This window comes from Scylla paramamosain, unplaced genomic scaffold (assembly GCF_035594125.1).
Source record: "Scylla paramamosain isolate STU-SP2022 unplaced genomic scaffold, ASM3559412v1 Contig104, whole genome shotgun sequence".
In the NCBI taxonomy this organism is placed as follows: Eukaryota; Metazoa; Arthropoda; class Malacostraca; order Decapoda; family Portunidae; genus Scylla; species Scylla paramamosain.
The window spans coordinates 226,770-240,080 of record NW_026973769.1 but is presented as its reverse complement, the minus strand read 5'-3'; the positions used below and the strand labels follow the sequence as shown (position 1 = coordinate 240,080).

Here is a 13,311-nt window from a genome sequence, read left to right as displayed (position 1 = left end):
CTTACTATTTTTTTTTCCAATGTGTAATAATAGAAATTAGTGTGTGTGTGTGTGTGTGTGTGTGTGTAGAAAATACGATAAACTATAATAAAAATAAATACGAAGCCAGCAGCCACATTCACCCGAACACTAGGATTTGAGATCTTACAAATGATGAGATTATTACGCTTCTTTCCTTATTAGAGGGATTTCCCAGTAAATATGGACATCCAAAAAACACAACAAAATAAAAAATACACACATAGACAAGCAGGAAATACTAAAAACTAATAAAAATAAAGACGAAGCTAGCGCCATATTCACTCGAACACTTGGACTCGGCCAGACATCTGAGATTTTACAAATGGTGAGGTTATTACGCTTTCCTTTGTTATTGAAGGCATTTCTCAGTACCCAGGGACAGCAGGGGCGTCATGACTACCAGGGGGTCACGTGGGGGGCGGCAGGGGGCCCGTGAAATAAGAGAAAAAGTTGAGGTGGTGTTTACAGTAATTTTTCCTGTTTTGTGTGGGCACCACTAGCACCAGTAGCCAGATGGATGCCAAAGAGGAACATTCTAAGTTGGAAATATTCTGTTGTGAAATACTTTTAATGCCATGGCTTAGAAGTCACAGGACATTAAGATATGAATATGCTTAGAACATTTCCCACTCTGAATAACCTGATCTTTCATTGCTGAGAATATGTTGTGGCTTTGTTGCTGGCACACTGTACCCTTCAAGTAAAGGAACAAACAGCCAGGTAAACTATTCTTGTCTTGTTCACCCCAGCCCAGCTTGGCCTTCCAGCCTCCAGTGACACACACACACACACACACACACACACACACACACACACACACATGCACAAGGGATCTGTGCTGCTGTACACATCAGTGCTGGGCCCGCTGCCCACAACTCAACATAAAGTTGCTTGCTGGGTGTCACGTCAGTGGTGACGGCACACAACACCATGTCACAGATGGTGATGCTGCTGGTGCTCACATCACTAATGACACATTACAGCACATTGCACAGGAACACAGTGTAATGAAGAGGGGTGCTGGGCATCACATCAGTAGTGGTGGCACATGACAGCACAAAACAGCACGTCACAGAACATCACAGAACACAACACAATACAGTAATACGTATGTTGCTTGGCTTTTTCTCCTATACAAGTTTATTGTGCTGTGCTCACAGACACCACAAGAATATTGCACTTCTCAACACAGTAGTATTATCATTGTAGTCATTCTGTACAATGCCTTTCCAGTCAAACTTTTTTTGGCTTTGAAGACTCTGGTGAAAGTTGTGTTACATTTTACATATTTTTGCCTCAGAGAGTGCTACCATTGAGACCCATATTCAGGAATGCCTTGTTCTCTCACCCCAACTCTTCTAAGGCCACAGAGATAATCAGATTGGTTTTCAAGAATGTTTTTCCTGTTAAGAATGTAGAAATCTCGTTACTCTGTCACTAAAACCATAAAAATACCCTTAAAAACCCGTGTAGCTTCAAGTAGAGCCTTTTAAAAGTAGAGAAGGTGCAGTACAGGATTGTTTTGGAATATGATCATACATCCTGGCATGCACAAAGTTGTCATTGGAGACACAAAGGCCTTGAAAATTATCACATTTGTGTCACTTATTATGTGTTTGTGCCTCTGAATATATTGGTGTTATATTAGACATACCCTGGCATGCAGAAATTTGTCACTAGCCAGAGTGACCTGATTATTGCTCTTACATATATTTAAAAAGGAATACCACACTTAAAAAAAGAGAAAAACGTGAGCATTGTTCTGATGCCAGATTGTACTCACTGATAACATTATAAACACACTCTACCTTTGTATCATGAAAACAATGCCAATAAGTTTTCAGTGTGGTTTTTGCTGTCATGTATATAAAAACACTGTGACACTCAAAGGAAGAGAAATAGAAGTGTTTTTCTGACACTAAACCTTACTTTCAAAAGATTTAATGTTTAATGAAATAAACATGATTGATATTGACACTAAAAGAAGAGAAATATGATGCTGTTAGTGAGGGTGATAGATGATTATAGTGATAGTAAGAGTGAACGAGTAAGGGTGAGGGTGAAGTATTAGTGAGGGTGGGAATGAAGAGTGATAGATATCATAGTGAGAGTGAAGGTAGATATTTTAGTGAACTACTAAAACAGTCCTTACTGGACTGTTCAAACACAAACCAGATGAAATGTCATCAAGCCAAGCCCAGCACTAATAGTGACTGTGTACAGTGTCGTAACATACACACACACACACACACACACACACACACACACAAACAAACACACACACAAACACACACACACACACACACACACACACACACACACACACACACACACACACACACACACACACACACACACACACACACACACACACACACACACACACACTATAAGCCTCTAGTTTGTGGTCCATCAATGGTCCAGGGAAGGAGGGAGGGATTCGTTGATGGCAAGTTATCATATATACAGGTACCGGCAGAGGTACAGTCCCATTATGAACAGACACTGATACAAGATTGGTGCAATGTTGGCAATAGTCTCTGTCAAGGTGTTTGGATGTATGGATGTGGGTATTGGGACTTAATGCATCAGGGATTGTGGTGTGGTATGTACAGGGTAGTGTTTGTGGTAGTGGTTGTAGTTGTGGAGTTAGCAGGCAAGGGAGGACTGAGTTAAGGTGTTGTAGAAGGTGTGAGGTGTATTGTATGGGAGAGGAAATGTTGATGTAAGCAGTTAGAGGGTCTGCTGTTACTGCTGCTGCTGTTAAACTTTACGTGTGGGACAGGCAGAAAACACTTACAGGTCTATACATCCTTCAGGACCACATGTGTACTAACATATACATACAAAACTGTATACATACCATACATGGGTACATACAAGCTTTATACAAAGATACTGCACCAAGTATTATAGCCTTCCTAACAACAGTAACATCACTCATCTCCTCAAGTGAAAGTGAGATGCCTTGCCCTTTTGTGATTTGCTGACCACCACCACCGCCAAAATTCACATAGGAAAACTATGCCCTTGTTATTGTTAGCCTTCAGTAAACACACACACACACACACACACACACACACACACACACACACACACACACACACACACACACAGAAGCGCGAACAAATAGAATGAATTCAGTGAAGACGTTGTCAATGCCATAACTGTCCATGCTTTTAAGACCAAACTGGATAGATATAGAGACGGGATACTATGAGATTACTCCCTCCCGTAAACCACAACTAGGTAAACACACACACACACACACACACACACACACACACACACACAGAAAGAGCAATGCATTAAAATCATTTATAGATTATAGATCCACAGAATCACACACATGTAGAGAGGTATGAACATTTTATATAATTTCAAGAATGTATGTAAAAAAAACAATCTAGGAAGGAATTAGCCATGGGAAAGTTTACCTTAATAAGAAAGCAAAGCAAAAATGTCTCCACTGATAGAAATATATATATAAGAATTGAGTAAAATGGAAGTGTGTGGCTAGCTGTGGTGTGTCTAAGCTCCTGGGGTGCAGCAGGTTGGTCCACAAGGCTGTCCCTTTCCACCAGGGGCCAACAGGGTTGGTGTGTGTGTGTGTGTGTGTGTGTGTGATGCTTTGCTTGAGCTTGCCAGGTATATAGATAGATAGACATATAGATAGACTACCGCTACTGCTATTCTCCACCAGGAACCAACATGGCTGCAAGTATAAATGATGTCATTCACCTACGGTCGTCTGCTGGTCACCCAGCCAGCCATTACCCTATGGAAAGAGCTCAGAGCTTATAGTGACCGATCTTTGGGTAGGACTGAGACCACTCACACACCACACACCAGGACAGCGAGGTAACAACCCCTCGGGTTACATCCCGTACCTACTTGCTGCAAGGTGAACAGGGGCTACACATTAAGAGGCTCACCCATTTGGCTTGCTGCACCTTGGATTTGAACCCGGGCCTTCTTGAGTGTGAGCTGAGCATGCTAATCACTACACTACGTGGTGTGTGTGTGTGTGTGTGTGTGTGTGTGTGTGTGTGTGTGTGTGTGTGTGTGTGTGTGTGTGTGTGTGCTACTTTGTTTAAGCTAGCCAGGTACATAGATAAATAGATAGATAGACTACCATTACTACTGCTATTCCTTCCCACCAGGGGCTGACAGGATTGAGAGTGTGAATGTGTGTGTGTGTGTGTGTGTGTGTGTGTGTGTGTGTGTGTGTGTGTGTGTGTATAGTCTGTAGTGCCTTGTCTGGGCTGTTCTGTGTGATATTGCTGGCCTGGTATATTAAAGAGAAGCAAGATAGATTCATGGACAAGGCAGATGAAATGGTGCTAGTGGTACTGATGTATACAAGTGATGGTTACAAAGTTTATGAGGCACATCAGAAGCTCAAAATTGTTGTAAGGAACTGGCAACATTATGTTGACAAACTGTGGATGGAGGCAAGACTGGGAAAGGATGTAATGTTGTGTAGTGAAGTATTGGAGTACCTGTCTGCACTGGAATATGATGGAATGTGAGGCAAACAGTGATGGATAGATGCACAGATAGATAGATTACTAGAGAGAGAAAAAAATAGAGAGAGGGAAATCTAGGAAAGATATATAGATAGATTACTAGAGAGAGAAAGAGAGAGAGATGATAAAGATAGATAGATAACTAGAGAGAGAGAGAGAGAGAGAGAGAGAGAGAGAGAGAGAGAGAGAGAGAGAGATCTAATAATGCTGTTCAAATAAGTAGATAATATAAAACACTTCAGAGGAACAGCGATCATGAAAAAGCAATAATGAATGATAACAAGCAAACCAGAAACAATTGATGCATGAATATTGTTCAAATATCAAGCTTCTCATGAGTATGCTGTGCAGTTTGGAGTGGAGCTTCAATAGGCAGACAATACACAGGAGAATAGAAAAATACATTATGAGAGGACAGTGTGAACTCAAAACACACACGCCTACACACACACACACACACACACACACAGATAGATAGATAGATAGATAGATAGATTTATTGACTACACAATCATATTACAGCAAACAAAACTAAAACAAAAACTAAAATACAAAAAAATATCCACAGCAGTAGTCCATTAATAATTGTAGTCCACAATATTCTAAATCATTAAATAAATATTCTTGCAATGCAGCAAAAGAACTCCCAAAATACAAAATAAAATTTTTTTCTCTACCCAAAAATAGACATTACCAGACACACACACACACACACACACACACACACACACACACACACACACACACACACACACCACCACACTTTAGGGCATCACCACCACTACCACTACCACAGAACAAAGCTAGTATATCAGTCAGTGGTATTTTTTTTATTCTTGTTATTTATTTATTTATTTATTTATTTACTCATTTATTTATTATTATTTTTGTATCCAGTGCATCCACCTTCACTTCAGAAAACAAGGACACTGCTTATGTGGCTTGTTTATCTTATATATTTTTGGCAAGACATAAATTTGCAGTAAAACCTGTAGGTTTTACTGCATGAAAGTCTGTCTGTCTGTCTATACATATGTATGTATAAATAGAGTTATGTTTACCACAGTGAGAGAGAGAGAGAGAGAGAGAGAGAGAGAGAGAGAGAGAGAGAGAGAGAGATGTGCATGTATATCTGTAACAATAGCAAGTGTGATGATCTCCCAGTATGGTTTAATGAGGTTCATAATCTTAAATGCTTCACTGCCCCATGGTGACAACTTTTCACAGACCACAGAGATGATTATCCATGTTCTCAGGGGTGTTTTTCCAATACAGACAGAATCATTATCAAATTATCACAGGAATCATTGTGACACCCTTGACAACTCTGTTAACTTTCCTAGCAGTTTGTTAACTAACTTTTTACTGCTGTTGTCATCATTTCTATTAATATTGATAAAAACACAAGAGCACAAGGGTTGGTACAGGAAGCCATCAGGCTTACATTTGGTGGTCCTTGTACAAAACGTGCTTACTTACTTTCACCTATTATCCTCATCCATAAATTTGGCTGGTCCACTTCTAAAGCTCCTTAATGACTCAGCCCTAACAACATCAAAAGATATGAAAATAATGGAGCCATCAGGCCTACACATGGCAGTCCTTTGTATAAATAATACCTACCTATTTTCACCTGTCATCCCTATCCATAGATTTACTCAGCACTAACAGTCTGATTACTGAGTCTGTTCTAGTCATCCAACACTCTCTTTGAGAACCAGTTCCTTTTTATCTTTTTTTAAATCTAATTGCAATGCTTGAACCCATTATTTCTTGTCCTATCCTGATTACTATTATAAGTAACAGTGGAGAAACATTTGAATTTAAAAAATAGTCAGGATGAAGAACTGAAGCATTTAAGTGAAGCCTCTGTGTGTCTGTAATAATGTGTCCTTATCTCTTGTTTAGATTTTGTAATACCATGTCCTATATTTGGTCCTTAATGTTACTATTATCACTGGTCTAGGTTTTATAATTCCATGCCTTATATTTCATCCTTATCTTTGGTCTACATTTTGCAACACCATGTCTTTTCTTTAACTTTGTAACTCCACATCCTCATCTTTTCCTGACGTGTACCACTGTGTCATATCACAGGTGATGTTCGTGGCCTCCCCAGCTTCAGAATCGGTCCTTGGGCAGCGTGGACATCTCAGACTCGTGAAGGAACTGCATCTCCTGCAGCTCCATCAGCTTGCCGTGATCCTTGATGTGGGCATAGTTGGCAGCAAGACACATCAGATAGTGCACCTGTGGGAGGTAAATAACACACACACACACACACACACACACACACAGAGTGAGAGAGTGAGTACGTATTATTGGGAACACTAACCTGGTATAAGAAATGCATTAAATGCTCAAGTAAAAAAAATAATGAAAATAATAAATAAATAAATAAGTAAAACACACACACAAACACACACACACATACACAGTTTTGCATTTTCATCATTCAGTCTTGTACCAAGTTAGTTTTTCATTGGAGCATGTAGAGAATATGAGAGAGAGAGAGAGAGAGAGAGAGAGAGAGAGAGAGAGAGAGAGAGAGAGAGAGAGAGAGAGAGTACTACTGGGAACACCCTAATCTGGTATAATAAATGCATGAATAAACAAAAAAAAAAAAAGACTGACTGATGAACCTAACACCAGTATGAGAAAGTGTTAACCTTCAGGTAAAAGAAATTAAATAAATAAATAAAATAACACACACAAGAGAGAGAGAGAGAGAGAGAGAGAGAGAGAGAGAGAGAGAGAGAGAGAGAGAGAGAGAGAGAGAGACCAACAAAAGACCATCACCACTTACCAGGGAAAGAATGACAAGAAGGGCAGAGGCAGTGGCCAAGAGACACAATATTTCTCCATTGTTGACAAAATCCTTACAGAACAGCTTCCTCTTGCCTCCCGAACACACCCGCTTCTCCTCCTCAATGGTGGTGCAGGGGAACAGAAACCCTGCAGTGGGAGAACAATTATAATGTCTGTTTATAATCATTAAGTGGACTGAGTTATGTTAGTTAATATTTGATGTTTGCATCTGAGAATTTTTTAACTTCTTTTCTCCTTCTTTCTGTCATCTCTGTTCATATACCAAAATCATGTTCTCTATTTATTCCCTGTGTGTCTTTCCATAATATATCCTTCAAAGGGGAAGACAAACCTGAAGGAGTCTTTTATTAATTCATGTCCTTTCTCTCCTTTTCCTCTTCTCTCTCTCTCTCTCTCTCTCTCTCTCTCTCTCTCTCTCTCTCTCTCTCTCTCTCTCTCTCTCTCTCTCTCTCTCTCTCTCTCTCTCTCTCTCTTCAAAGCATCTTCCTTAAGCTTCACTTCCTCCTCCTCCTCCTCCTCCTCCTCCTCCTCCTCCTCCTCCTCCTCCTCCTCCTCCTCCTCCTCTCCTTCTTCCTCCTCCTCCTTCTCCTCTTTCTCCTTATTCCTTATCGTCTGGTCTATTATCTCTCTCTCTCTCTCTCTCTCTCTCTCTCTCTCTCTCTCTCTCTCTCTCTCTCTCTCTCTCTCTCTCTCTCTCTCTCTCTCTCTCTCTCTCTCTCTCTCTCTCTCTCTCTCTCTCTCTCTCTCTCTCTCTCTCTCTCTCTCTCTCTCTCTCTCAGTATGATGAAAATATTTTGAAAAACACACCAAAGAATAGAGGGGTATGTTTCAAAGTTTGAATACAGTATAATAATAATTGGATGATTAATAAGTAAGGAGAAAGGACAAGGGTAACAAAAGAAAAACAGTGCAAAAATTAATCGCTGCACAAATCGCTGCACAAGACTTTCTTCTTTCTCTCACCCCTATTCTGTCCACCTCTCTAACACAGGAGTTAACCAGTATTCTCAATCATCAATCCATCATTCTTTGCCTGAGGAGGGAATTGATGCTGTGTTGACCCTTGACAGTGACGTCCCTCATGAGGAGAATATGAATTCTACAGAACTTGCCCATAGAAAGACCAAAACTGTTACTGCTGCCACTACCACCACTGCCACCGCTTCCACTGCCACCAAAAGCCCAACTGTGCAAAGAATCCTGGACCTCCTCAATGAAATGGAGTCCACCAGTCAGCTGGAGTACTCTAGCCTCCAAAAGTTCCATCTGTGTCCATTGTGTTTGGGTAAACTTATCACTGTATGAGGGGACAAGTATCAGTGTATGGTTACTATATACTCATTTGTACTTAAAAATGTCATGTCACATCATTCTCTCTCTCTCTCTCTCTCTCTCTCTCTCTCTCTCTCTCTCTCTCTCTCTCTCTCTCTCTCTCTCTCTCTCTCTCTCTCTCTCTCTCTCTCTCTCTCTCTCTCTCTCTCTCTCTATTAATCTCTTATTCCCTTTTCTTCCTTTCTTCCTTCCCTCCTATCTTTGTTTCTCCCTCCTCCTCCTCCTCCTCCTCCTTCTTCCTCCTCCTCCTCCTCCTCCTCCTCCTCCTCCTCCTCCTCCTCCTCCTCCTCCTCCTCCTCCTCCTCCTCCTCCTCCTCCTCCTCATTCATTCTACCTAACAAGAAATAATGGATTCAAGATTATACCCAAATGTTTTAAATCCCACAAGGCCAAACATTTTTTCTTTAATCGTATAGTAAATATATGGAATAAACTTCCTGCAGAAATTGTCAACACCAATACTATTGAATCAGTTCATCCTAAATATGTGCACTTTCTGTTTTTCCACAGAGCAATAAGAAATTAGAATTGACTGAGAAACCAGAAAAGGGACTGCACTTGAAAAAGCACAAGAACCAAGAAATTACATCATTAAATGAAATGACAACAAATCTAAAGTAAGAATTTATGTAGCTTTCATTTTGGTTTACATTGTGAAAGGTAACAGTAACATGGATATGTTTTTATATTGAAATCTTTCTCTGATTGCATACAAATGGTACCAATCAACAAATAATAATGTAATACTTACAAGGTGGGAATTCCAATCACTGGTAGATAAAATGAACCACCATTCTAGAGTGTACATAACTAAGGAATTAATATACTGGTTAACTATCACACCAGCATGAACAGAATAACAACAATTGTTGAGTAGAGTCTATAGGAGGCAGGGAAGGAGGCATGTAGTCAGTTTTAGAGAGCAGTTATTATGAAATCAGCTGTAGAATATTCCTAAGATGCAATACTACTGGAGTCTGTCAGCTTGAAGACAGTTTATTAAAGAAGGGAAGTTCATGAGATATAAAGCCTTTGATTATTCAGTTTCATTTCCAAAGTAACATTTATTTATTGGTGTGTTGCTTCCTGTAAATAGTAAAGCCTTGACAGCACTGCATCTCTCACACCACGCTGTAACTGTTGAGAGAACCATAACCCTTACAGAGAGGAGGAGGGAATCCTTGGTTTATGTTCAGTAAAGCCCTGTATTCTTGTCATGGCAATGTAGAATGGAGGCGTCATTGGTTTATGTTCAGTAAAGTCCTGTATTCTTGTCATGGCAATGTAGAATGGAGGCGTCATATTGGTCACACACTGTTCTAATGTATGTGCACTTGCCACGCTGTTCACCAGGCAGGAGGCGTTGCAGAAAGAGCGCGAGATCACTGTGTTGTGGGAGAAGACAGAGTCCCTTAGTGGTCAGCTGGTGACGGTCCACAACCACAGCCACTTTGAAGAGAATGGCCTGAGCCACGACCACCTTGCTCAAGAAAATATCACGTTGACAGAGCTGATTAAAGAACTAGAAGATAAGCTCAAACTTTCAAAGGTACCACAAGTGTCTTTGTATATTAGTTTGGTTTACTTTGTAAGATTAATCATTACTGAAAACAATACATGGAGTACGTGAGGTTGTGTGTTTGTTTATGCATGGAGACAGTTTCCTTAAAAATGGGTGGAGAGTACTATGGTGCTTTAGATGTGGAAGGATGAGTGGAAGGAATGCTTGGAGTGTGCAAGGCTCAAGTGTATGCAGAAGAGCACTGACAGGAGTGTGAGGACTACTCTGTCATGACCGTGTCTTTAAGACATGAACAAATGATGCAGTGTGGGAATCATGAAGGTGTAAAAATGCAGGATATGGATGGGATGCTACATCAGCAGCTTTTGTCATTAAGGCTGGTAAAGTGAAAGATTTGTTAATCACTTTGGTCTTTAGTTGATGCTTCTGGTGAGGCTTTCCTGTTTAAACTTGGCATAATATATATAAAATGATGTGGCATGTTAAACAAGTTAACTTACTGCCTTCTTGTGTCTTTCACAGATAGAAATCAAAGACGTCACAAGACAGAATAGTGAGCTGCATGCACTTATCACAGAGTATAAAGTCACTCCCTCAGAGGAAAAAGACAAGGATGGCACCTCTTCATGTGAGAACTCAGAAGCTAAATGTGAGCTACCATCCACATGAATATATATTTGTATATCAAACTGACATTCTCCATGGAGGGAGGCTTTCCAAAGTGCACACACACACACACACACACACACACACACACACACACACACACACACACACACACACACACACACACACACACACACACACACACACACACACATCTCTGCATCAGGACTCAACAGCCAGACTGATAAACAATTACTTCACCCAAGATGATCAGCTGATAGGATTAGCTGTGGATGAGCCTCCTGTGGTGACTAGGAGTACAAAAGCCAGCAGCTAATTTTGGGAGCTGCCAGTCATCATGGTCCTGGTGTCTGAGGTGCTGCTTTTGCATTTTCCCATTCATGGGTTGAGGCCACATCACATTTATTCATTCACAGTTGCTCTTAGTTATCTCTGTTACAAGTTTAAATTTTTCCTGGCTCCACAGACATTTCTGGTGCATCTAACCCTCTCTCCATTGCCCTTCTATTTCCCTTAGTCTTATACCCACTTCTTACATTACGTCTAATTACTTCCATTGGTCATTCTTGTCTGGCCCTCTGTTGCATCAATTTTTCACCTCCAGGTACAGATACCAAGGGGAAATTGCTGGGTCAAGTGGCTACACTGACATCTGAGGTTAGCAGGTTGGAGAGTGAGTGCAGCAGTCTTCAGGTTCAGCTAGACTGTGAGAGGGATAAGTATAACAAACTGCTGGGAGAATCTCTTGCTCATGAAAAGTTGTCTGAAGATGTCATAACTGAACCAAAAGGTAAGAAAGTTTATATTCTCTAATAATAAAGCAAATAATTTTTCCTCACTGATGCTCAATTTTTTTAATTAATAACAAAATAAAAGCATTGTTATTGGATTTGTTTATTGAGGCTGTATTAAGAAAAGTTGAGAGAAACAAACTTATTGTTTTATCAGGAGAAACAACAAGATTGGGAGGAACTGAGCTTGAATAGAAGCTGCAACTGAATCATCTGTAAAAGTGAAGTGGAGGAAGTGTTTACTGTTTACTGTATGCCATTTCCTTGGTCTTTTAATGAAGAATTTTATCCTTTTTCAGGTGACTACATCACCATCTACCAGTTGCAGCGAGGAGTGATGAAGCAGCAAGCTCGAGAACGCCAGTTAGACCTTGCCAGCCTCCATCATGAATGAGAGGAAATGAAGCAAAACCACTCAGCAGGTTAGTGCTCTCTTTTGCATCTCACACTCTTCTTATTCAATTGCTGGCAGATTAGTGATTTCTGCTGCATCTCACACACTTCTTATTCAATTGCTGGCAGGTTAGTGATCTCTGCTGCATCTCACACACTTCTTATTCAATTGCTGGCAGGTTAGTGATCTCTGCTGCATCTCACACACTTCTTATTCAATTGCTGGCAGGTTAGTGATCTCTGCTGCATCTCAAACGGTTCTTATTCAGGTGTTAACCAAAGTACTAAGCCTTCATATCATTACCTTGCTCTGTGATGGAGGCTACACCATCTGGCATCTAGCTGAGATTTAATGTTGCAGCAAAGCTTCCATATGAGTTCATGTAGAGCAAAATGTTTTCAAATGCCAGGGAAGTAGTGTAATGTAACCTTCCAGAGAAATCTACCCCTCATTTATTAGTTAACAGGAGTGTTTAATGTACTTAATGTGATTAGCCAGGATCAAGGGTCAACTTCTTCACTGACCATTTAGTCTCAGGTGATGTATCTGTCCTCCATGAGTCACCAGAGACACATAAGGTGTTGTAAGTGAAATTTCATCTATTAGATTTATTCAAAATGTGAATTAACACAGTTGTTTCCTGCAGGATTTGATATCAAAGCTGGTGCAGGAAAAGGAAGCAGATCATGACCTTGAGCAGCTCGAGAAGATAAGCAGCGTCCTTAAGAGTTCAGTTGCTATCATTAGCAGTGTTGGTGAGTAGTAAAAACTGAGCCATCTTATGAAGTGCAACAAAACATTATTATTATCTTCATAATTTTCTTGAAATAAACAGATTTCTGTGGCATGTTGCTCATTAGCACTTTAATATCAGATAACACCAGTTATTTATGTAATGATGTAATGTACTAAGTAGATGAAATACAAATGGCATCTGCTAACACTCTTGATGTGGAACAGGAACCAGTGAGTCTGAGACACCCACCAGCAGTGGAAAGGTGGCTGACAAGCGCCTCAAGCACTCTGAAAAGGTGGAGCAACAACAAGAAACAGAAAATTGCATCCATCATTCTTTGCCTGAGGAGGGAATTGATGCTCTGTTGACCCTTCACACTGATGTCCCTCATGAGGAGGGAGAATATGAATCCTACAGAACTTGCCCATAGAAAGACCAAAACTGTTACTGCTGCCACACTGCCACCACTTCCACTGACACCAAAAGTCCAACTGTGCAGAGAATCCTGGACCTCCGCAATGAAATGGAGT

General features: G+C 40.5%; 1 protein-coding gene across 1 annotated transcript; it reads left to right on the top strand.

The window, feature by feature from the left end:
• Positions 1–269: 269 nt before the first annotated feature.
• LOC135099115 (uncharacterized) lies at positions 270–12,799 on the top strand. The gene is made up of 8 exons (XM_064001548.1): positions 270–346; positions 6,648–6,809; positions 9,222–9,328; positions 10,065–10,260; positions 10,756–10,882; positions 11,465–11,650; positions 11,951–12,073; positions 12,692–12,799. Exons 1-7 carry the CDS (start codon positions 344–346, stop codon positions 12,043–12,045), a joined length of 876 nt encoding a protein of 291 aa, XP_063857618.1. The 5' UTR covers positions 270–343; the 3' UTR covers positions 12,046–12,073; positions 12,692–12,799.
• Positions 12,800–13,311: the final 512 nt, after the last annotated feature.

Excerpts from the sequence above, each read along its gene's own strand:
- LOC135099115 (XM_064001548.1), top strand. Across the intron at positions 9,329-10,064 it reads GAAATGACAACAAATCTAAA|GCAGGAGGCGTTGCAGAAAG; the intron begins GTAAGAATTTAT and ends GCTGTTCACCAG. Across the intron at positions 11,651-11,950 it reads TGTCATAACTGAACCAAAAG|GTGACTACATCACCATCTAC; the intron begins GTAAGAAAGTTT and ends ATCCTTTTTCAG.